Below are 26,067 nucleotides of genomic sequence, written 5' to 3'. Positions count from 1 at the left end.
TGGTCTGATTTCGTTTAAGCCTTGTAGATATATGGAGGACCGATGACAATACAATACCTAATTTGACGGCCGATTGGCGCAGTTTGCAGCGACCCTGCTTTCTGAGCCCAAGACCGCGGGTTCGATTCCCACTACTGGAAAATGTTTGTGTGATGAGCATGAATGTTTTTCAGTGTCTGGGTGTTTGTATGTATATTCTAAGTATTTATGTACATTATTCATAAAAATATTCATCAGTCATCTAAGTATCCATAACACAAGCTACGCTATGTGTGTATTGCCGTAGAATATTTATTATTTATAAATTTGATAGGATTATTCCATTTTTCTATTTGTAAAATAAGATTTCAAGCAAAATAACCATGGCGATAGTAGCGTATGAATTACTGAAATAAATGCATGAAATCTACTAAACTTATCAATTGTAATATGAAGATTTTTTTCTTGGTGCATTAAAAGTTATTAAATGACAGCGATACGGTATGCGTATCACTGAGTTCTTTTAGTGAGATTTTCGAAAGGGCGTCATCTAGTGCTGTTTCCCGTTACTGTAACTAGATGTCGCTCTTTAGATTACATACAAATTCCACGCAATACCACGAACGAATAAAACGTAGGTAGGTAGAACGTCTAACAGTAGTCCTGGTCTGGTCATTCCAAATAACGAAATTGGTATTTTGTTGTTTACTTAACTCTTAATCGTCTTATATCTATGGGTAACAAAGATAGCTGGATGAATCATACTTTTTTGAAATTTAAAGATAAATTCTTTTTGTTGCGGCGTAGTTGTTTTGCACGTTCACCTGTTTTCAACCCTTTTGGATTGTTTCTGTTAGTATAATTGCCACATTTCGGTCCAAACGGCTGAAGGTGGTATGTGGAAACTGGTACCTATATGATAGAAAATAGAAGTTGACTGTATTTTTGTATATCAATGAGAAAAATGTTTTGACCCTCGCTCAAATCGGTGAATAATTAAACTACATAAACGGTTGCATTACAACGTGAAAACGTTTCACATAGAAATATCCACGGCCAGCAATTTCGTTTTGCCTCGTAGACGGTCGCGGAACAAGTCTTTGTTCACTAACGCACATTCAGAGTTGATGCTTGATGCAGTCATTATAAAATTACCCACCAATTTATTAGCAAATAATTTTGATATAATGACAGCGAAGTATCAGTTTAAAAGAACATTAAAAAAATGCCTTGAAATGAAATAAACAATTGCTTTTTTAAAATTTATTTGACAAATCAATAGTATAAATGTATGCAATACCTAGTAACCTCTGATAGATATAACTTTATACATATCTAGGTAATAATATAGGTACATTTATATGAATATAATAAACATCTTCCTTATATTATAAAGGCATTTGGCCGCTTATATTAATAATCATTAAGTATATGTAATAATTAATACATTACATACGAAATCATTAACGATAAAAGCTTTGAATCGTCTATCACATTACGTTTGCCGTTTTCAATTAAATTAGACGTTTCTTTGAAAAAACAACATGGAATTTGTTTATCTGTTGTGTATGAAACGATTTTGATTTTATTTTCTTGTTTGAATGGTCAATTAGTCGGAAGTATTTTTAGCTATGTTTAATGAGAATCCAAGATGGCCGCCAACACAAAATTGCGAATTACATTTCTTCATGACGTACTCGATATTTTCATACTTAATTTTAACCGGGGAATTTTCATACTTAAAATTTATTTCCATTCATATATTTCATCAGTAATTATACATTCGAAAAGGAGACAAAACATTGCGTAACTATAAAACCGCTTTTCTGTAAAAATCTGTGATAAATTTATGATTAACGCCAAAGAAAATAACGTCTTCCGTGCGTAATTTGTTTCTTTTCTTTAATTGATGCACGTTTTAAAGTGGTTTATAAAAGCATTGGTTAAAAAGGTGCCTATGGTTAAATAGTGTTATGAAATTTAAACAAAACCAAACAAGAATTTAAGTCGAAGATATGCCCTCGCATCTTCGGATTAAAGGAATGTTCTTTTGTCATCAGTCACCGAAAGTTTACTCCCATTGAAGTATCAAAGACTATATTTACTTTTTACTACTACATTTACTTATATGATAGTTTTAAACGGCGTAACTAACACTGAAACTAATTGTTTGCAAACCAAAATTAGCAGCGTTTCCAAAAACAATGTTTTTCATAAAACAATTAATAAATAAAGGATCTTGAATTAAAAAAAACGATTTTACATTAAAATTGCCATATAATTGCATACTTTATAATGCTTACCGAAAATTTATTAATCAAAAAAGGAGATATACAAAATAAAAATAAATAAAAGAGCAGATTTGTTACATTACTTCTGTTGAAAATGCTGCTTAATTTTAAAAGAACAAGTTTTTGAGATAAGTTATTTTCTGCTCGAACTAAATGCAATAACGCGGTGAGGTTTTGCATAATAATCAGTAATTATTTGACTATGTTATTTCCGCGGGATGAGATAATAATTTTTCTCGGAAGAATGTGCAAAACTTATTTTGTATCAAAATCGTATCCTTATCAAAACTCTACATGTGTCAAAATAGAATGCTTTTTAAATTAATTCATGAGTGATGATTATCACAAGGTTCAGTATGACGGTATCACCGTGCTCCAGTTAAAAAAGGATAGCAACGTTTATTTAAGTTCAGATATTTGTGAACAGACGGGACAAGCGCCATTATTATATATATTTTTAAGTCTAAAATTGACAGTAACAACACGCAATTGTTGTACACAAAACGAATAACAAAAGTCGGGACTAAATCCAATGCCATTTTTTAACATAATTTGTTGTTACAAAGAAAACTAGATTTACTTACCCAGTTTTGTGTACAACATAATTGATTTATTTTATTCGTTATACTAGGCGCTTACAATAATAAAGATAAAATAGTTTTTAGAAAAAACGTAATTTTTTTAATCATAAACAAACTAATACATACCCTAAATATCTAATGATAGATAATAAAAAACTGTATAGCTGAATACAGGACCGCAAAGTATAACTACTAACCAGTGTAGAGGGTAGGGAACCGTGGAAGGTTCGAATGAAATTGAGCCCTAAAGCTTAAAGAAACCAGGGAGACCTTCATCAGAGAAGTGCCTCCTATGAGACTAGGACTACGGCCTACGAGTCACGTCAATGAATTTTATGTCTGTGAAACTAGAGTTCGTTGAATTAAACAAACTTTTTAACAAAATTTAGTCCCCGAAAAACCATTTTCAGACACTAAACAATATTAATTTGGTATGAAACAATTGATTTCTAAATTGACAGGTCTAAAAGCAGTGCTATTCTATTCAAAATTTGTCACGTTTTGCCACGTGAGAAATTGTGAATTATCATTTTGTTCCATGCTGAAAACTAAACTTAATGGAATCTGACATTATAATATTTTTTATAACAATGTCGAAAATACTCGGCATAACAATGTTTAGTTCGCTAAATGATTACCTTGTCACAACGTCTAATGTGGAAAATGATATCCTTATCACAACTTTTCATGTCTGAAATTAATTTTTTTTTAACAATGTTTCATGTGCCAATGGAAATATTTTTATAAGAATGCTGCATGTGGAAAATCTTTTTTTTGTAAAATTTTTTTTGGAAAAGCAGACGGGAGCAGAACCGCAATGCTTCCGTCTTAAATTAGACAATCCGTATTTTGGCATGGGTCTATTAGAAATAATAGCTATTTCTATAGTTTCTAGGGTCTATTAGAAATTTTAGTATTAGTATTAGCTGACATACTCTCAGCTCACGTCCGTGATATAGTGCAAGTTTATGACCAATCAGAACACACTATGGTTAGAGCGATTCCTACTATTGGTCAAAAGGGGTAAACGCAACAGCGAGGTGGGCGCACCTATATTTGAAGATAGTTTTGGTTGTTATTTTTTATAATTAATGCTTTCATCAAAAACAATACACTAAATTGACAACCTGCTAGCCTAAGGTTAGTTATTCAGTGTTTTGTCACACTTCAACTCACAGCACTTTACAAATGTCAGAGTGTGACAAAACCTAAATAACTATTCCGACGTTATTCCAGACGTTTATTGGCAAAACCCTTTTCTAAATTCTACACTTTTTAATTAATTTTTATTAAAATGCTTGTGTACATATAATTATTATACCTTGAAGGTAATTAAAATAACGTGGAAATTCACAAAAATTTAAACTTCATTCGTGAAGTTATATTTTCACAATACATGTTCACTACATTACTATTTATTGCTTTAATGTATTACAATTAATGTTTTTGTACTGTTTTTTTAAGCAAACTTAAATTCACTCTCAAGTAATGGGACATTTTGTAAATGTATATTGTACATAATATATATGTCAATTTGTTTGTCTACGGCACCTTTCCATAACATGAATTAGTGTCAACACAAATTGATTTAAATATAATATTTAAAAATAGTGTACAAAACTTAACTAAACTAAAAAACACATCCTTTTAGCCAAAATGACAATTATTTCTTTTTACATAGATAATGCATCTATTTTGTTACAGCCTGCAGTTTTGTTTACAATTTAAAAGGATAGTTTCGTAGTTAATTATTCAACATTATTGGCACCGAAAACGCTCCATACAATTAAATTACCCATCAAAGATAATCTAATTGATGTGCAATCTTCAAGAATAAAAATTAAAACAAATTATTTATGGCACTGTGTAAGTTATCAAGTATTTATCTATGGACAATCATCAAAGAGGCTGCCGAGACGCCACTGGATTTAATCTGTTCCGTGGAAATATATATACGAGCAGTAGAAACTACCTGGTGGCAATCAACACTTTAGGTTAGTTTTGACTGCTATGTGGAAAAAAAAAATGGCAGTCTGAGCAGGTAAACGTTATGCCGCAGGCTCGTACGTCGTACTTGATAGTTTACACAAGAAGCTCAAAATATTCTTAATATCAGACTCAGCTTCAATGTTTTGTTGTTATAACTTACATTTCATCGTTCTTACGAGTAGGTTTCAATTTTTTTTTTTTAAACATCATTTCAGTTTTTTTTAATGTACAAAGAATGTACAATGGTACGTATTATACAGACAAACTATATTAAAACATTGTAGTCATAAATAAATTCAAGAAACTTTTTACAAAGAACTCTAAGAGAATGAAATGAATTTTAGTTGAATTTAGTTTAGTCTTGTATACAATTGAGTTTGTACCCTCTTTTCATTCTTATAAAAGCTAAATAAAGCTGCCTATTCCCAATGAATAAAGCCTTCGTCACCAGAGTTATACTAAATTATGCTATGAAAAATCAAGCGATCCTACAGGTGAATATGACATACAACTCTCTCTACACCCTCTAAAATCTGGATATGGATAGGCCTACTACTGTGATATAAATTTTTTTGTTGATCTTAACGTTGTTCTTCACAGAATCTCAATAGAGGACGACTTGTACTAACATGATACGTAATATCAATTGATTGCATTATTACCATACAACAAAACATAGAAAACGTGGACGGTAAAACCAGATTGCTTTAATCTTTCATCAAGTATGGAGCCCCAAAAGCAGAACACCTATCCAAACATAGCGCCGCAGTTGGAGCACCTTCTGTTCTTTAGAGCGAGACAGCATAAAATTCCTAACGGGAAGAATAGAATCGCACATAAAATACCAAGGCATGTGAAATCGTCTTCTAAGATGCCCACTCGGCAAGCCGGGCAAGCACCGACTGCTATGATTGGTGGCTGTATTATAATATTTGCATGGGTTGCTCCATAGTTAGGAACAAATGCAGCTGTCGGATCTTGTGGTGTTGTCCCGTATGGAGTGTATCCGGGTGGAGGGGGTGGAAATGCCCCAGGAGCAGGTTGCGGGTTTGGTTGAGGATACGCCTGTGGCTGAGGGTACGCCTGTGGCTGTGGGTACGCCTGTGGGTGCTGCTGTGGATACGGCTGTTGACCTGAAATTTGAGAAAGAAGAAATTTATTACAAAGTAAACCTTCTGGCTTAAGCAGCCTAGTAGTGGCCTTGAGTTTGCATGTACCTCTAACTTTTCAGAGTTATATGCCTTGGTCAAAAGTCAAAGTCAAAAATATCTTTATTCAAGTAGGTATAGGTGGCACTTTTGATGCGTACATAAAAATTACACGGTAGTGAGATGATGGCGATAACCACATTCGTAAACTTAAAACTAAAGCTACGAGGGTTCCAAACGCGTCCTGGTCTAAGAAGAAGCCTACAACAAACTTAGCCGGGTGTTTTTTTTTTTGTTATCACCATCTCACAATGTCATCTAAAATTATTAGCAAAGCAACCTGGTTAGAGCAATAATTCACACCCAAGCTTTTTTATCGATTACATAGTCCTTTATACTATAATAGGACTTTTCTATAAGCTTACGTTTAAAATTGTAAGCAATTAAATGTCACTTTAGTGGTGAAGTTCTCCGTAAGATTCTCAAAGGCGTTTAAGGTCTACCGTTTAACATACAGTATGTTGCCGAGCGGTTAAAGAATGCCCACCCCTCCTCTTTCCGCAGGTGATATACGAGGCAATCAAGGGAATTTAACAGAGAACAAACAGCAGCCTCTGTTCTAGGTATACATACGTACATACATACGGTAGTACCGTATGTATGTACTGGGATAACAAACTCGTCTTCCCAGAGTGGCGATTATGGGAAAACCCTCCCCATTGGAGAGGACTTTAGTCCAGTAATGAATTGTTATAGGCTACCAATGAAACTGTGCTGTTAAAAGGCATTATTTTAACTGCCAGTATAAGTAATGGCATTCGCACACTATTAACACAGACTTAAAATAGAGCATTGTCAGCTTTACAGTATGTGACATAGAGCAAAATTTTGCCAGGAACATTAACAATTAGTGGACCTCGGGATACACACTTCCAACATTTCATGATGCATGATCACAAAAGAAGTAGTCTAATTAGATCACAAAGGGTATGGTTAAGCAACTTTAGATTGTAATAGAAGTAGAACACATAAATAAAGGTTGCAAAAGAAATAAAGACTTTTTTAAATTAAAATAAACTATCTATTCATACATTTCAATGATTACAGTTATGTATCTCATGTGTACCACTTTGTTATCAAATTTTTGTCAGATATTTTCATTTATGATAAAACTATAAATCATATGCATTACCTATGAGTGGATAGCCATGAGTCACATGTTAAAAATAATAATAAATGTAAATACATTTGTTTGAAAAAATTTTATAAACTGACATAAGGGCATATCCTTTATTTATTAACCGTGGAGGCCAGATAAATAAAGAGCCAAAAACAGTATGTTCTGAAGATTACAACCCTGTTCTTTATGTGTGAAGCAAGCAATTTCATCATTCCATTACTGGAAACCCACAAAGCATGGGTCTGCTCCTCCTACAGTGAGAAAGGGTTAAAGCAATAGCAACCAGGCTTGCCTAGTGCAGATTAGTGGACACCACACATCTTTGAGAACATTATGTAGAACTCTCAGGCATGCAGGTTTCCTCACAATGTTTTCCTTGACATAGTGTTCAAGCAAGTGATATTTTAATAACTTAAAATGCACAACTTAGAAAAGTCAGAGATTTAAACTCAGCCCCTGAAAAGTGTAGTTGAGCTCCTACCAAATCACTTCTCAATTAATTACTAATTTAGTATTCATTAGAGCAATTGTAATTGATTGAGCAAATAATTTTGATAAATAATACAGAAGCTTCATAAGAGAAAACAGGAAAAATGGTTTGAATTAAATAGCAGTCCAGAACAGCATTAAATTTCTGCTTTGTATATTAGACATAACAGAACACTCCAACAACAGCAAATTACTTGTTATATTATGTCCTTCATTTGTGATTGACATCTTAATAAACTTGTGTTGCTCAGAATGTGAAAACACTTTGAATAGGTTTGATTGAGTGAGGTTAGGCAAAATGCTCTAAGCATTTTTTGCATTTGCATTTTTAGATAGGTGTTTCTCTTCCTTACTGTATGCTATTATATTGTCTTATCGGAACAGAAGTCATTTATAGGGTTGTGTATATGTTTTGAAACTTCATTCCTGAGGTAATTTTGTACTTACCAATGAATATGTTTACACGATAATGTAAACCAATTTATTACAGTGAGGTTACTACGGGTATACAAATGATTGCTTGGAAACAGACAGCTTGATTATTGTAAAAATGATGATTTGGAAAAAGAGCAAATGCTTAGTTTCTTGCCAGCTTCTACTTCGTACAATCTGCCTTCTAAACCGGTTGTGAAGTCACTATAAATAAACAAACTTGATGTTTAAAAAGTGCTTGTATTTAGACATACTTGGAATAAATGAATTTTGATTCTGTGAATTCCCCACTTTTATTTTTTCCTCATAGGCTGCCATAAGGCTGAGATAGTCAAATACGTTATAGTGTAAAATGACAGCACTAATTAGTATTAGTTTCATACGAATAAAAAAAAATGCTTATATGAAATCTTTAAGCTTGTTATTTACATCTATCACGATATAACTGTCCTTTATTCCATGATATTATTTTATATTGTGAAACCTTATCTCAATGAATGCTTGTATGATTCAGAAGTTTCCAATAACAAGTAGGTAATTATTGTTTAAAAAGTACATAATATTGTAAAATGATTTTACCTGGCTGTACCGTCGCGTAGTATGGAGGCGGTTGATCTGTAACAGTTGGTTTTTCCATTTTGCGTCGTATTACCACTGTTGCACTTGTAGAACAATAACTTCGAAATATCTTTACAAATAAAAAACGCAAAAAAGATAATTCTTTTAAAAGTGACCTTTCAAAACTGACAACCACAGCTGATAACTTACGAAAAATATATCTGTGACTCAGAGCAATATACCAACGAGCGATCTAGGTCGTAGTCTGAATTCTGTACATTTAACCTGTAGAAGCTTTTTGCTTTTGCGGGATAAAAATAAGCCTATGAGCTATTCCAGACTATATTGTAGGTATCTCTGCCAAATTTTAGCCAAATCGGTTCATTCGTTGTGGCGTTAAAGCGTAACATACATCCATCCATCTATCTATCCATACATACATCTATTCTCACAATCATTTGCATTTATAATATTAGTAGGATGGTACACATCCATTCGATCATTGTCCCATATGAGCTCCGACTTGCAGTTATCTGTGAAGAATTATGTCCTTGATCTCCGATAATATTCATCAGATCTTAATTGGTGATTATAAAGCAACCCCCGGTCAAAATTTTCAAAATATATTAAATGTGAAAAGTCCTATTATAGTATAAAGGACTACGTCAACGATAAAAATGCTTTGGTGTAAATTATTGCTCTAACCAGGTTGCTTTTTTAATAGTTTTTAAAGGACAATTTGAGATGGTGCTAACAAAAAAAATAACCGGCTAAGTTTGTTGTGGGCTTCTTCTTAGACCAGGGCGCGTTTGGAACCCTCGTACCTTTAGTTTTAAGTTGACGAACTTATTTATCGCCATCAACACACTCCTATGTCATATTTTACATGTAATGTACGCATCAAAAGTGGCATCTAAGTGCCTATTTGAATAAGCAAATATTTGACTTTGACTATAAAGCTTTTAAATTTTGTTTGGTTGAACGCGTTAATCTCGAAAATGTTGTTTCGATTATATATTTTTTTTTAGATTGGTAGTAACAATCATGGCTAAATAACATCACGCTACGACCAATGGCTACTATCATTAATGAGATATGTTGCAAAAACTGCAAAAAATATCCTTTTTGAGAGACTCTGATGCGTTCGATGCGTGAACGTTACGCCAAACGACGGACGTGTGTAGTAAGTATATCGGAGTAGTCGAAATTGTTGTTTCTTTAAAGTTCTGCAAAACAGTCCGCGACAACATAAGACTTTTTTTTTAGGTCGACTCATTCGCGGACGAAGTCGCTCAGGTCCGCTAGTATAATAATATATTTAAAAATTACGCCGTAAATAAGGGCATTTATCGAGATTTAAGAATAAGTACCTTCTTTTTACAAAAATTTGACAGTATGTGTTTTCAAATATTTTTTTGCCAGGATCAAGTGGAAAAGGCTTACACATAGCTTTCAAATGTTCAGATTCCAAGATTCTGTATAAAGGAGAGTCCGCACCGGATAGCGCGTCGTTAGTAGACCTCATTACTAGGTAGCCAGTTACTGTCCGACGTTGAGATAGTTATGATTATAATAGGTCAGGTAAGAAATCGTATAAATAAAACATCAAACAAGTATTAAACTTTCAATATAATATTCAGTATATTACATAAAAAAAGTAACTAATAACGCCACTATCTAATTCTAAATGTTTAATCAATTACTATGATATTTACAATTTTTTCATCTAAATTCCCAAAATTAACTAAAAATTATACTGTCCATTTTCTTATACAAAGGAACCCTACAAAATTATAAGCAATTTCTTGGCAAATGTGCCATTTATTACAAATTTTAGGAATGGGCTGACGTCATGGGATTTGAACTTAATGTATGCAACATAAGCGAATGTCTGCCCAATAAGATTCCTCGGCGCGCCCAGACATCAATTTATCGATATCTATAGGGATAACATGCGATTTCTCGCCTGTTGTTAGGTATTTTCATAAAGCGATCCTTACAAGATTATGCTGTAATGCGTAATGATAAAATGTTCTAAGAGGTGGCAATAATTTATCTGTTGGTCAATTATATGATAATTTTTCGTTCTTAGAATCTTATATCTACGTTTATAATCATGGTTACATTAAATTACGAAATTCTGAAAAAAATATAACAACAAAAATTAGTATATACAACAAATTCAATGACAATAATTAATACAACTAAATACATAAGAATCGATATGTCAAAATATACAATTATCTTAAACGAAATAGTAATTAAATCCTAATTAATATTTACAGATTATAAATTCTAATGAAAATTTACCCTAGAAAAAATTGCTAGTCCATAAATTTCTAGGGTAAATAAGAGTGGAATGATGATACATTTTTAATTGGAAAATGTCAGGAACAGTTTTTCTATTTATTGACGTAATAGTTGATTGAAAAGATTGCAACGCAAATCTAACGTTAACAAAGAAACATTTTCATTTCATACTCAATGATAAAATAACAAATAAGTGCATAGAATATTTTTTTCCTTAAATATAACGGATATTAAAGTTATTCTATTTCAAACAAATGTGTGCTGCCATTATTTTAACATCAAATGAACTAAGTAAACAATACCGGTGCATACCGCAACCGATTCTGAGCTGTTTTCGTGAGATAGGACTTTACGACATTACAACATAAATATGTTATTAAATTTAAAACGTTAAATAAAGACTGGTCGAAAATTAAGTTTTCTTGACAAATATCTTGTCAGTAGCCCACTGGTGTTCACTAAACAATCCGCAGCGACCTCTTCGACCTATCGGATTCAAAAGAGGGAACTCCTAATTTGTCGATTGAAAATTTCTATATGAAAATTTTGCGTTATGTCTCATTAAATGGAGGCCTTGTAGTGCTGAGATGCGCACCAAGATATAATAATTATAATGTCTACGATTATTCTCGTCTTATCTCGATAGTTATATCTACCATTGAGATAAAGTAGACAGCTATCGCGTAACTATCACGTAATCCCTAATGGTCGTGCTGCAAGTAACGTGACCATAAAAAGAAGATAATTTGAATATTAGTATGAACTTCTTCAACTTAAAGGTATAGTATAATGCAAGGTAAAGTAGCAATCAAATTTTACCCCCTTCTTTTAAACGTAGTCAAGTGGTTCCAAAGTTACGCAGTGTTTTGTCTTTTTTCGAATGTCAAATTACCGATGACAGATAAGTAGTGAGAAGTCATTGCATAATTAACCATAATGTTAATTTTTTTTTTGATTACTTTTGTCACAGTCCCAGGAAAAATTAACTTGTAAAGTCTCATTAATATACAAGTTGTAGACACATTAAAAATGTTTTTCTTTGTCTAGAATCGTACGGGCACCCAGCAACCGGTTTGTTCGTCGCGACGATAGTAATGCGGTCGGTTGTCCGGGAACACTGTCACCGCCGGGAACGGGTGCTGTTGGATGAACTTTAGGGTAACGCGAATCTGGAAGGACAAAGAAACTGGTATTCAACAGCAATACAAAACACGCTAAAATTTATTCGTCACACAATCCTTAATCCAATTATTTAGACCAGCAATTAAAAATAATATGTCACCGAAGAAGTGTAAATTTAGATTACGTGCGTTACGTTACTTTTTGTTGAAGCTATACTTCTTTTGGCGCGTTCATGTGGCGACATTCTGAAGTTAGCTATAGTCAACATTTTAGTTTTTCAAAAAATGTTTGAATGTGTACTTTTTCAGTTACTTGCAATCGTCAAAGTTTGCGGGCTCATTCCGGTCATTCAATAGATTCAATTGTACAAAAATCTCAAATTTTAATGTTGAATAAAATATGGTTGTCGGATAAAGAGATAACTAGATAATGCTTTATAATAAAACTATGTATTCAAATATTAATATCAATGTATTGAATACCTTTTTTCTATTGTTAGTGTCGTTTTTTCTAGAAACGTAGAATAATGCGAAAGATAAAATGTTTGAAACGATTTTTATCTTGTTACGCCAAAGAAGTATAACTTCTAACGAGTGTACATAAGTACACATACCTTTTCTTACGTGTATACTTTTCTACTCTTAATATAATTGAAGGCGATCGATTTTGCGTGCGAAAAACTACTAGTGACGGCATAAAGTACGGATAAATAAACATACTTTAACATTTAAAATATTAATATATAGTCAGGATTCTATTATTTATTGTAACGAGTCATTGTGCTGGCCACTAGTTGTATCATTATCACCTATGCAGTTTGGTTGCCTGGCAGAGCGATTAGGCAGTCAAATTGTACAACCTATGTTCAATGTGTTGTTTTAAGTACTTAGTTGTTGTATGTGTTTCTTGGTGTGCAATAAATTGTACTTTATTTCCCCAGTTAGTTTTAATAAAACCACTAAGCTTTAGTCATTCTAATAATATATATCAACAAATAACATACATGATGCACGAAATGCGGCGCTTCAACAGCCGGCGTAGTACTGAGGTGCTGAAGGATGAAGTCATCGGACTGGTCCAGCCAGAGGTCAACTCCTCTCAACGGCTCGTAAGTGAATGGCCCGATGCGTAGCATTCCAACGGCGGTGTCGTAAATATCTAAAACCTAAAAAGGCATTTTCATTCTTAGTACAGATCATCGAGAACTTAAAAAACCTCTACAAATACAACTAGAATTTGAAAATCGTAGCATTTGCCAAATCGGGTATTTTTTATCAAATGCCATAATGCTATTTTAAAGCTAAAAATATGTTTTTTACATTACAATTTTTAGTACCTATTTATATTTAGAATAAAATAAATTTCAAAAAAAACGCTTCGTTTGGGGTAACGTACCGGTTTCGTATTTGTAAAAAGTTGAAAAAATGTAAAAAATGATTGAAAACAGCAGTCATTATAAAGTTCGTTGTCGTTCATTATAAAGTTATAATTTAGGTACTTCCAACAATAACGCATCTGATATTTGGTCCCTAGCTGTCACTTACTTGTCCAGAGTTCGGTCCACCAGTGATATTCCTCGCTCCACGCAGGGGTAGTTCAGGCCCCTTGTCAGGGAACGTCGCCGGGAAGAGATCCCCAGCTCGGATGTCCACACCAAGGCCAGTCACAAGGGGTGCGGGAGACCCCCCGCCCAGTGCAGTGTTCAACTCGCAACAGCATGCGAGAGTTAAGTCTATCTCTTCTGTCAAACGGTGGAATGATACTGGAATTGATAAAGAAAATAGGTTACATTTGGAACTATGAATCAAGAGTTTCTGGTATGGAGGGTAGAGGTAAGGAGAGTCATCTTATATGGGAGAAAAGTTGAAAAAGTGTCCAATTGTATGCGCTAAATAACAGTTCAAAAATCCTCCACAATGGCGCTGGTGGATGCACAGGGTATGGTATGAATGTAGCAATCGTAGATGAATTGAAGTATGCCGAGTTTAAAAATTTAATGTCATTATCGACTAAAGTAGTTAATTATTGAGAATTTCAACAACTTACGTTGTACAAAATATTGTGGTAAATATAACCTTACTTCCTTGTATCTCCATACTTCCTTGTTTATTTTTCAAGCCTACTCTAACAATATTTATATTTGGCGCTTCTTTTAAGAGTTACCCTGATGCAAATGTGGCGCCATCCTAATTTAATACATTTTGACGACACTTTTTCATATACACAGATGACTCTCCTTACCTCTACCCTCCATAGTTTCTGGGTTCAATATCTGGATTAGGAATATCCGGGTTGCTGTTAATAAATTCTCAGTATCAATCCGGATTTAGAAAATTGGCGCTGTTCGACCCCACGCCTCGAAGAGCATGTTCAAATTCAAATTGATTTTCAATACAATTTTACAGCCGGTTGGCGCAGAGGGCAGCGACCCTGCTTTCTAAATCCAAGGCCGTGGGTTCGATTTCCACGACTGGAAAATGTTTGTGTGCTGAACATAAATGTGCTTCAGCGTCTGGGTGTTATCATAAGTATTTATGTGTATTATATTCATAAAAATATTCCCATAACACAAGCTACGCTTACTACGCTAGATGGCGACGTGTGTATTGTCGTAGTATAATTATAATTTATTATTTTTATTAATATACGTAGTCTTTGTGACACAAATTATTACTCTTTAAAAACAAAAAGTTGGTATTTCCAAAACGGACATAAATTAGTGATATCTGCATATCATCTGCGAATAATGGCGTAGTCCTTCGTGGAGTTGAATATACGCTTTTATATAATGTATCAAATAATAATGTAAGTATTGTTAATGAGTGTGAGAGATTTTGTCCTTGCTAATTAATTACTTAAATAAAAAATTAACATGATTCGGATGGTAATTCTGGCCCTATCTGTGTAAAGTTAAAACAATGCGTGAAAAAACATTTTTACAGCGAATTTACGATACAACGAGCTACCTTGTCATTAAAAAATTCATCAAACTTACTTAATGACAAGATAGCTCGTAAGCCGACCGCTCCGCTTTCATCTCAAACAGGATAGAAAATTGATTGTTATAAAACAAGCACGCTAAGCTGTCGGTTCTGATTATTATCAGCAAAATAATAAGTGTTAGAGGCCAAACCCGAATTGAATCAGCAGGTCTATGATCCATTAAGCCCAGCAGGGCTAAATAAAGTCAAAGTCAAAGTCAAATATTTCTTTATAAGCAGTGAGTAGTGATGGCGATAACTACAATCGTAAACTTAAAAGTAAAGCTACAGGGGTTCCAAGGGAGAGAGGGTATAATATCAGCATATGAAAATAATTTGGAAACTGAGTTTATTACTAAGTATACTTTTTTTTTCATTAACCTCACCTAGTAGTAAGTGTTGATGCAATCTAAGATAGTAGGGGGTTAACCTGTTAGGAGTATGGTTATATTTTACCCATGCCTCTAATCGGTTTCAACGCGACATCGTACCGGAACGCTTAATCGCTTGTGTCACGTCTTTGTCGATAGGGTGCTTTTCCCACCAGCCGTAACAAATGAAAATGCAGAAATTATAAATTCCGAAATTGCCCCTGTCAGAATCCAAACCGGGACCTCCGTACCTTAAATCACAGCGCTCACCGCTGCGCCATGGATGTCGTTACAGACTTTTTTTTTATTTACCGTTTTTTTTTTTTTTGAATTTTTGATGTAACCATTCCGTTTCCCTCAATGGCTATTATTGTCCACGCAAGTATTCTACGCACAAGGATGAATTGAAGATGCACTCTATAGCTCATATCAGAAGAAAACAAAGTCGCACCTAATGAAATCGTCACCAATTACGACTCGAAACGAACGAAAGACGAATTATTAACGCACTAATTGGAATAGGTAGATAACAAAGCCCACCCACGCCTTATTCCGCTAATATGCGCGACACCTATTTGGCACTCTGACAACACCTACCTATTTCGTAGGTATATATAGGACATAGAGATCATTGGTCTGACCTTAGTTCCGTTTGTAATACATTTAAGATGTAACTACTAATGTTCTTTTTGTGGTGTGCAATAAAAGTTTATTCATTCATTCATACTAAGCGGACTTCAAAACGTCCAATACCTCGTAGAAACCACTCATAGAGGGACTTCTGAATTTTCTCTGGTCCGGTCTAGTACGAGGTTTCGGCCGCGGCTAGTAACCACCCCACCGAAAAACACCGCTAAGCGATTTCCGCTAAGGGGCGTCGCGTAGAAATCGATTAGGAGTATAGGTTTAATATAACTACTATACCCCTAAAATGTTAGCCCGTTACCATCTTAGACTGCATCATCACCTTAGGTTACTATATTAGATTGCAGTCAATGGCTAACTTGTTGTCGAAAAAAAACAAGAGAAACGACCTTAGTTCCACTCGACATAGAGGTCTGACCAATTTCATTATTTGTATTATACTATTGCTAAATTTCTGAATTACGAGGTTTCTTGGGATGGCCAGCTAACGCTGTCATCCCTCGAAACACAAAAAATATCTTCTTCTTTGTCGTAACACTCTGGCCAGAGTGGTCGTGGCCATCACGCACGGCAATTTAATTTACGAATGTGGTTATCGCCATCATCTCACTACCGTGTAATTCTTATGAACGCATCAAAAGTGCCACCTATGGGCCTACTTGAATGATATTTTTGACTTTGACTTTGACTTCACGGTAGGTCATTGTTTGTGGCAGTTGTTACTCGCCTCACCATCATTCGCCACTTCTCCATGTTAGCAGATAGTGTGGGACCTCCCATTTAAGATTTGATTTGATCGGTCCATCGCAAAGGTGACCTACCGCGCGCTCTAGTGCCTTCTATGTTGCCCCGCACAACAAGGCGTTATGGAGTTGTTGCCTCTCCGGGAGACGAGTCCGAAGAATTTTAATATGCGGCTGTGCACTAATGTTGAGAGACAATTAATACAAAAGCATCGAAAACCTTAGAAGTGCTTCTCGAAAAGGCCATTTATTTAGCAGTTGTCAGTAATTATTTTACCTCTAATGTTCTAAACGTTTATCATAAAATAGAAAAAGTTTGTGAGCTAGCAACATTCCGGGTTTGTGAAGTGAGAGCTGCGCGGGGCGTTTTCACTGTTTTTGGATACAATGCACTGCATTCCATAATGGTTCTAAATTTTGTAGAAGATAAAAAAAGATGAATTCATTGAATTTTGTTGTTTGAAAAGAGCAACTGTTGAATTTCATGTCAGCTTCTTCTCAGTACAGTCTGCCTTCTCCGAACTGATGGTAGAGTCACTACAAACAGACATGACTTGATGTTTCAAAAGTACTACCTACCTACTCGATATAAATGATTTTTGAACGTCGTTTTTAAATTCTTATTTTGAATTGCATGCAAACGGGACCACAGACCGATTTGCGTGCCGATAAATCTGAGAATTGACAAAATTATCTTCACGCAGACTTTTAATACGCCAGTCTGAGTGTCATTTCGCTAAAGCACGACACCCGCTTGGCACTGTGACAGATCTGGGGTAGTGATGAGTCAGATGGCCTTCGTATTTTGTAGGTCGAGACGTAATCCGAAAGCATTTTCCACGTTATAGTTAACACGTTTTCTATTAGTTATTGGTCATCAATAAAATCGAACCGCCCAAAGCAGTCAGTAAAGCTTAGATCTTAAGTCTATCCTGGATTTCTTTTTTACAGTTATAAAATACAGAATACCAGTACTTATACCAATATTTCTTTTTTACAGTTATAAAATACAGAATGATGATAGACAGAACGTTTTTTTTATCCTATACTTTGCGCTGTTGAACATGGGCGTACCCAGCTTCTGGCCTAGGGGGGGGGGCGGCTGTTTTTCGAATCAGTGAAGTATATTTTTTTATTATTCACTGTCTTGATAGTCATAAATTTCATATATTTTCTGCGCGATTTCCAGTGTTATTTAATGGGCCGACCCAGGATAGAACGCAGGACTTCTTGATCTGAAGTCGAACATGATAACCACTAGACAATCATCAACATCGAGGCAGCTAAAGAAGTTTTCTCAAAACACTAACGATGGCACGACACTTGAAACTTGACACTTACAACGTGTGAAATGAAAACTGAAATTATACTTCACAGGCTTTAGAGGAACATTATCTTCTGTCTTTGTGACTTAACTGTGAAATCTAATAGCTTATGAGTAAACCAATGCCATAGTTTATAATGAAAGAAATCAGATCCAACCCTAACATTACGTGCAAAATTACAATCATGTGACTCCTGCCACTGTATTCGGTACGCCTCGCGTAGCGTTGGTACTATGCGCGTGTCCGTCCTTTATCTTCAATAGGGTTGTCATAATTAAACACTTAGAGAATATAATATAAAATAAATATGCTCCTTTTGATTTAATATTTTGTTTTAGAACTGCCCCGCATTAGTATCTACTATCAACATTGCAGCCGAGCGAAGCCTTGGCGGGTTGCTACTCGTCGTATAAAGTAGTATAAAACAGGAAGAAGATAAGGATGCCTTGGTATCCAGTATAATAATACTAGCGAAAGTTTGTATGGATGTATAGATGGATGTTTTTTACTCTTTCGAACTTACTGAACCAATTTGACTGAATTTTGGAATGGCGATAGATTATACTCTGGATCAAGACATAGGCTGTGTTTTTTATCCCGAGAAAATGTACGGTTCCCGCAGGATTCATGAAAAATCAAAAAACCGCGTACGAAGCCGCGGGCAACAGCTGGTTGAGTATAAAAATTAAAATACTTACACATAATATTAGCGAAGAGGTCATCAGAGTACCGGTGAGGGTCTGTGAACCCACCGACCAGTTGCAGTTCGAGTCGACCTTCAGGGTAGCCCACTGCTAACTGTTGCACCCGTGCAACCATGGCGGCGGCCGCCTCTCCGGTGCCGGACCCATCTAGATGTGCTAGTGACACTGCACCTGAGCCTGGAATGTTAAGGATATTTTTAACCTACAACGCAAAAATGACGTAGTGTTATAAGTATGGCGTGTCTGTGGTATGTATGTGTGTCTGTCTGTGGCATGGTAGTTCCCAAATGACTTATAATATATATTTTGTTATTTTCGTTCGAAAGGTGAATAAATCGGGCGTGTTCTTAGCGCAGAATTAAGAACATATATAAACCGTGTACAAAACTAATATTGAAGCATGTGTTGTTGTGAAGTGTTTGTTGGTTTGTCCAGCTTTCACGCAGCAACAGGGCAACGTGATTCTTTGCGAATATAAATCTGTGATGATGATATTAATAAACTCTCTAGCTGATGATCTCAATTCGACGGCCGACTGGCGCATTGGGCAGCGACTTTTCATTCTGAGTCTGTGGGTTCGATTCCTACAATAATGGATGAGGGAAAATGGAAAATGAAACATTCATTTTTTTGTTTTTCATTATCTGCGTATTTATCTGTATCTTATAAGTATTTAGGTATATTATTCATAAAAACATTCATCAGTCATCTTAGTACTCATAACACAAGCTACGTTTACTTTGGGACTAGATGGCGATGTGTGTACTGTCATAACATATTTATTTATTTTAATTTATTATTTATTTATAGACGCCCTCTCTCTGAAACTCTACTATCAATCTTTAGCTCTGTTCAAGTCTATCGCTGTGCAAAAAATGAAGTCAATCCGCTTCTCATCTATTGCCTAAGAAATATGTAGGTACTGAGAAACACACTTTCGCATTTATAATACTACGGATACGTACGTACGGATTAATGATATTAGGTATAGTAATTAAAAACATCACGCACATCATTAAAATACAGATAAATTTTCTCTATACAATGTAAGTAAATAAAGTTTTGATCATAAATTACCTGAATGTCTGACAACGACTATAATACATGATGTGGCGTCATCCGACCCTATGATACTGACGTTTTCTGAAAAATAAAGGAAATCCATATTTAGTATGTACGTTACAAATAAACGTGGCATCACGTTGGAATAGATCTGCAGTGTTTTAGTCACTTTCAAATAACAGAGCGAGATAAAACACTAGTAGACAATCAATGTTACAAAATTCAATATCAAAATTAATTTGTTTCAACACACTTATAATATTTTTAAATCCCTTTTTATTATTTAAACTAACTAAAAAATTGTTTAAAATGGTCTGTCTTGGACGTCCGTGTGACTGTATGTGCGGATCCCGTAACTTGTGGTCACGATAACGAGCGAAATACTTCACTTTGTTTTTTTTTATAGGCTTTAGTATTTTGAGGAATAGAAGCCTATTACTTTTCACGGTATAATTAGATGTAGTTTAATTATTATTTACAAATAACCTCAATTCTATTGTAATGAAGTATTTATACACGTGAAATATCAAGTCTGCCTGTTGACTCTACCTACAGTTCTGCAGATTCTATTCAGAAGAAGTTGACGAGAAGTTCAACACTTTAGTAGTTAGTGGTACTAACAGTGGCGTGCACAGGGTTTTTGACCAGGGTATACATAGAGAAAGAAGGTGCCGTAAAATGGAAAAATCCTTCACATTTATGAGTTATACAAAAGGATAGGCAGTGCTTTTGTGCATGTATGAAGTGCACGCCACTGAGCACTAGCAGTGCATACTGGAGTTTTCGACCAAGAGCTATTGCAACCGATTCCCCGCATTTTATTACTTAGAAGAGTCAATTCATTATCATGAGGCACTTTCTGTATATGCATCACATAGTAGCCCAAGAGAATATTAATCATGACCTAAACAGCTATTATTTGCTTTAATTAGTATCGAATATCTGTTAACTTAAACTTTATTATATTCTTCTTGTATAATTTTTTCTTGGGGAAAGGGCCTGGCGGCTCGAGACACGGGTTTTACCTAGTTCAAGCACCAGTCCCAACATTATAACTGTGTAAAAAAATTGTCCGTAAAGTAGTCTACTCACTGTCATGCGGCACTACTGCGGCTAGTTCTCTCTGCGCGACGTACAGAAGACCAGCGGGGCCGACCACTCTTGCTGCTGCTGCCAGTAACTGTGCGGCCGCGTCTCTGTAGCCGGGATGGGCCGCCAGGAGGGCTCTCACGGACGTTGGGCACTCGTCCACGAGAACACCGTTCAGCACGACCACCATGCTGAAACTGTAACAAGATTGACATACAGAATAACATGCATTTTTTAATAGACAAAAACCGAATTCGTCAACAATTTTCACCAACCAAAAAAACGTGTGTTACACTTCTTTGGCGTAACAAGATAAAAATCTTTCAAAATACTTTCTTTCGAACACAATATATAGCACTATAAAAAAGGTATTTAATACATTGTAAGTGTTATTATAACGCATTATATAGTTAAAGTAAAGTTTATTTAAATATCACATTTTTTCATTACAAAAAGTTTTTTTCTGGTCTGGTATGGTGAGAGGCTTTGGCCGTGGCTAGTTACCGACCTACCGACAAAGACGTGCCGATAAGCGATTAAGTTTCCGGTCCGATGTCGTGTAGAAACCGATTAGGGGAATGACTACCAGACTCCCTAACAGATTAGCCCGCTACCATCTTAGACTGCATCATTACTTACCACCAGGTGAGATTGCAGTCAAGGGCTAACTTGTAACCCTTTCGAGTGTGCTGGCAACTCACTTGATTTACTGTCATTTATTGAAAAATTCGAACTCTTCAACAGAGCGGGAAATTTAAATTTCCATTTTAATGTTCCAAAATCGTCCCATTTGAATTTCCCGCTCTCAGTAATAAAAAAAAATAACCAAACTGATAAAATCCTTTTCGATTTTCTATTAGATTAATTAATGACTTCAGGCATTAGTTGCGAGTCTTTCTCCTGTAGAGCATATTAATAACGTGCATGTTAGCACGTTATTAATATAAAAAATATGAGTATAGAAAATTATCTCTTGGTAGGTACGCATGCTAGCCCTGCTAGACAGAACTGGAGCTAGACAGACGACGAGAGGCTGTGTCAAGTTTCATTAAAAAAAAAACTTTACTTAATTTAAAAAATCTTTCCGCACTGTCTGCCACATTAGACTAGCCCCCATACGCGATAAAAGTTAAATCAAACATGGTATTGTGTGTTTGTAAGGAATTTTTCGTGCCTTTAGAGGTTTTCGTTTTTGGAATACCCTGCGCGGCATGGATGCCTGATGGCCTATGCAAATGTACACGGCATCGGTGTAAAATACATGAAAATACACAGTGACACTCGAATGACCCGCCGGCATTTTGAATATATTATGCGACTATTGTGTTCGGATCGGTGCGACGCCGATCGTAGCATTTTTTCCATTGCTTTTTGAATAATTATTTGTTATTGTTTAAGTAATAGTTGTTCTTCATCGGCAACGTCTAGTGACATCCATAAATTAAGTCGCATTTGTTGCAACGCTCGTTTAAAAAACTATTAAACCTAATATTTATTCATTCTTTGATTTTAGTATTTTTATTACAATTAAGTAGGTAGTACCGAAATCGGCAAGGTGATAACGTATCTCGCGACAGGCTTGCGCCAGGCGAAAATCTTGCAATCAGTGCTGTCAAACGTCACTTTTCTTTACAATAAATAAACGAAAGTGACAACAGTGCTTGCAAGATTTACTATGAAAATCAAGCTTAATTTGCTATACTCCGCGAACAGCAGCAGAATCTGTATGGTGTAATTTATAATTACTTCAATCCGTATACTCCACACCAAACAGATCCTCGGCAATGTACCCTCTACGCACGTTTCGCTCCGAAACCGGAGCATCCCCAGGAGATGTTGACTTTACAATTAATAATTATATCATAAATTACACCATACAGATTCTGCTGCTGTTCGCGGAGTATGGCAAATTAAGCTTAATTTTCATAATAAGTATATTATGGATTTCCGCAAAGTAACGCCTGCTTCTATGCAATGCAAGATTTACGCCTGTCGCGAGATACGTAATCACCCTGCGGTCATTTTTTTCCATAACTCTTTTATTCTAATAGTTGATTAGGAAGGCATAAAAAAATATCGTTAAGCAATGACTGCGAGATGGCAAGGCTATTCAAGATCACTTCACGATATTGCATTCAAAAGAGTTTCGACCTAAGTGCCGTCCCACAGCCTTGCACAAACAAGATGTGATTAATGACTTACATCGCTCACCTGCCTAACGATTGAGACGACATTACATAAATGATTTTTACAGTCATCGATACGGCCACTGATAATGTAACAACTGCACATAATTGACGGCCGACTGGCGCAGTGGGCAGCGACCCTGCTTTCGTGGGTTAGATTCCCACAACTAAATAATGTTGGTGTTATGAACATGAATGTTTTTCAGTATCTGGGTGCTTACATGAATATTTTAAGTGTATATGTAAATATCTATAATATTTATAAAAGAGAAAGTGTGTGGGTATGTTCCGTATAGGCTCCGAAACTTCAGGACCAATTTCAATGAAACTTTCAGGGAATCTCCGGATTGACTTGGCGAGTAATCCTGTAAAGTTTGGTGACGATCGGAGCACTCCTATTTTTGAACTGTCAAACTGTCAAATACAGCTTTTATTTACTATGATGATATTCTATTGTTGGGTGTACATGGGTGTAGATAATGATCTACACCCGCTCGAGAAGAGAATAGAAGAGAATGAATACGAAGAGAAATAAATGATTTAATATATTATGAGACTTAAATTAAAAATTTAATGATGTAAGTTTATTGTTTAAATAAAATAAAGCAAAATCTAGCCCGGCGAAGCGGGCTGGGTACGCTAGTTATTCATATAAATATTCATTAGTCATCTTAGTACCCATAACACAAGCTATACATACTTTGGGGCTAGATGGCGATGTGTCTATAGATATATAATTTTTGGGTTATGGCCATCGCTCTCTACATCGACTCAACACCAACTTAACTCAAATTAAAGCATGTGTGCATGTTAAAATGTGAGCTTTATGTCATATGAAATTAAGTGCTGTTTGTAGCGGGTAACGCGGGGGCACGGAGTATACTACTGGCAAAGGTGGTTAACATCGACAACGGCCCAATAAAACGAGGCAGACCCAAACGAACGACAGTCGCTCTCATATAAGAGACCTCTAAAACAGCCTAAATATTCTAAATACCCAGGAAAGAAAGTTCTGGTAAAAATTAAAAATATTTAAACAAGCGAATTTGAATGTATATTAATGTTATCGTAACTACTGAGCTTACTTAAATACTAAGTGAATGAACAAGTTAGTGTCATTAAAACCTAATTGTGGGTTATGAATCAGCAAACGACAAGGTTGCTTGGAAGCAGGCCACTCCGCTCTCATCTCTCACAAAACAGAAAAATTCTAAAGATTGTTAAACTTCAAAATTATGTTGGAAAAGAGCAATCTGCTGAGTTTCTTTCTTGTATTAGCACGCGGACAGCGAGACTACACCTTTTTGGAGTCGCTTAGTTGGTATATTTTTCGCCCACTCAGTATTTATTTTCGGCCTCTGTTAATTTTCGCCAACATAATTTAATGCGGCTCGGTTAAGTATTATATAACAACAGTAAGCTAATACTACTTGCTAATACGCTCCACATATAATTTGTTATTCATTCGATTTATAATATTTCGGGAAAATGACTCGGCTAGGCCAAGAGAGAGATGAGATGGCCATCCTACGACAGGCAATACGACAACGACATTGTAGCGGACTCATCGTTATCGTACGTCGTAAAACCGATTTCAGTCAAACAACAAAAATCCCATTCAATCACACGAGGAATTTATCTCACACTCAATTTGACTGATACAATTACTGTAACAATTGACTAATAGAACGTATAATTTTTTACCGACATCTAAAGGAGTAGGTTATAAAATTGACGGAAACTTTCTTGCTTTGGTTAAAAAGTTGAGGAAAACTTTATTGCTTTGGTTAAATGACTCCATATCTCCGTTAAATCGAATAATTTAAGCCTCCGTTAAGCGAAACGTTCGTAGATGGTACATTGCCGAAGATCTGTTTTATTGAAGAAATTATAAATGACACAGATTGTCTTGCTTTTCGCGGAGTATAGCAAATTAAGCATAATTGTCATAATATATCGTGGATTTCCGCAAAGTAATGCCTGCTGCTATACAATAATTACGCTATCTTGCGAGAGATAAAAGCGCATCGGCGCGCTAGCAAGCAGTCTTGTCATGAAGAAATTCATCAATTGTGTAATAGGCACAGTATAGTAATTGTAATTCAATGCATTGTTTAAACTAAGGCAAATATATATCTAATATAATAACCTTCGGTACCATGTTATAAAAGCAATTTCCCAGCCCCAGCCGAACACAAGAAATACTTGACCAAAGAAGCAGTATTATTATTAATAATAAATTATTATGTTATGATAAACAAGATGCATTCACCTGTTTCACAAGCGCTTACGTCAACACATGCGCGGTTTTCCAATTTGTCACCAATATTAATAGCACTACACAAATACCACAGACGAAACAACAACTTTTATTAAAAGTTTTATTAATAATAGAAAGCACGCATACAGCTGACGCTCTAACAGACGCTAATCGACTGAGGTCTGTGATCGTCGGCCATAAGTTATCATAACCTAACAGTCAGACATCCAAATCCAATTTGTGTCGGCACCCGACATGCTGTGACTATATCAAATTCAAATATATGTGATCTTTGAATTTGATATAGTCACTACCCAACAAAATCTGAATAATACTGATATTGACGACATGTGTTATAAGTTTCCCACAGATCACAGAACTAGCACTCTGGTGGAAATTCTTAGGATATTATCTGGTCTAAGTTTTATGTTACCGACATTGCATTTTGTAAATTCATGACCATTTTCTATATTCAATTTATATGTTATCTATCATATGACTTATTATTTGGCAACGTTGTTATTGTCAAAAATTTAAAAGTTAGAAAACTTACGACTTAGTACACAGAGTGCATTATTCTACTAGTGAAGCCTACGTCAAACTTATAATAGCCCGTCGTTTT

The 26,067-nt window shown here is 35.3% G+C and overlaps 2 protein-coding genes across 4 annotated transcripts in view; both read right to left on the bottom strand.

The window, feature by feature from the left end:
* Nucleotides 1-1,227: 1,227 nt before the first annotated feature.
* LOC120630263 (brain protein I3-like) lies at nucleotides 1,228-8,835 on the bottom strand. The gene is made up of 2 exons (XM_039899419.1): nucleotides 8,669-8,835; nucleotides 1,228-5,973 (listed from the first exon to the last, which is right to left on the bottom strand). The coding sequence occupies exons 1-2, from the start codon at nucleotides 8,724-8,726 to the stop codon at nucleotides 5,588-5,590; spliced, it is 444 nt and encodes a 147-aa protein (XP_039755353.1). The 5' UTR covers nucleotides 8,727-8,835; the 3' UTR covers nucleotides 1,228-5,587.
* A 1,424-nt stretch (nucleotides 8,836-10,259) lies between these two features.
* LOC120630330 (protein N-terminal asparagine amidohydrolase) overlaps nucleotides 10,260-26,067 on the bottom strand; it is a 134,223-nt gene continuing 118,415 nt past the window's right edge. For 2 of the 3 annotated variants that reach the window (XM_039899526.1, XM_039899525.1), the window contains 6 exons: nucleotides 21,003-21,196; nucleotides 19,926-19,991; nucleotides 18,843-19,025; nucleotides 13,624-13,841; nucleotides 13,083-13,244; nucleotides 10,260-12,126 (listed from right to left, as the gene is read on the bottom strand). In XM_039899526.1, coding sequence (XP_039755460.1) covers nucleotides 12,001-12,126; nucleotides 13,083-13,244; nucleotides 13,624-13,841; nucleotides 18,843-19,025; nucleotides 19,926-19,991; nucleotides 21,003-21,189 — 942 coding nt within the window. In that variant the 5' untranslated portion in view covers nucleotides 21,190-21,196 and the 3' untranslated portion in view covers nucleotides 10,260-12,000. Of the gene's footprint in view, nucleotides 12,127-13,082; nucleotides 13,245-13,623; nucleotides 13,842-18,842; nucleotides 19,026-19,925; nucleotides 19,992-21,002; nucleotides 21,197-25,457; nucleotides 25,646-26,067 lie in introns of those variants that run through there. The other variant, XM_039899527.1, reaches the window with a different exon arrangement.

Source organism: Pararge aegeria, chromosome 16 (assembly GCF_905163445.1).
Source record: "Pararge aegeria chromosome 16, ilParAegt1.1, whole genome shotgun sequence".
In the NCBI taxonomy this organism is placed as follows: domain Eukaryota; kingdom Metazoa; phylum Arthropoda; class Insecta; order Lepidoptera; family Nymphalidae; genus Pararge; species Pararge aegeria.
The sequence above is the reverse complement of the archived record's forward strand: the minus strand, read 5'-3'. Positions and strand labels throughout refer to the sequence as shown.

Bases quoted from the DNA above. Each gene is read 5' to 3' on its own strand.
- LOC120630263 (XM_039899419.1), bottom strand. From the start codon at position 8,726: ATGGAAAAACCAACTGTTACAGATCAACCGCCTCCATACTACGCGACG. The intron at 5,974-8,668 runs GTAAAATCATTT...CTCAAATTTCAG, and splicing joins CTACGCGACGGTACAGCCAG to GTCAACAGCCGTATCCACAG.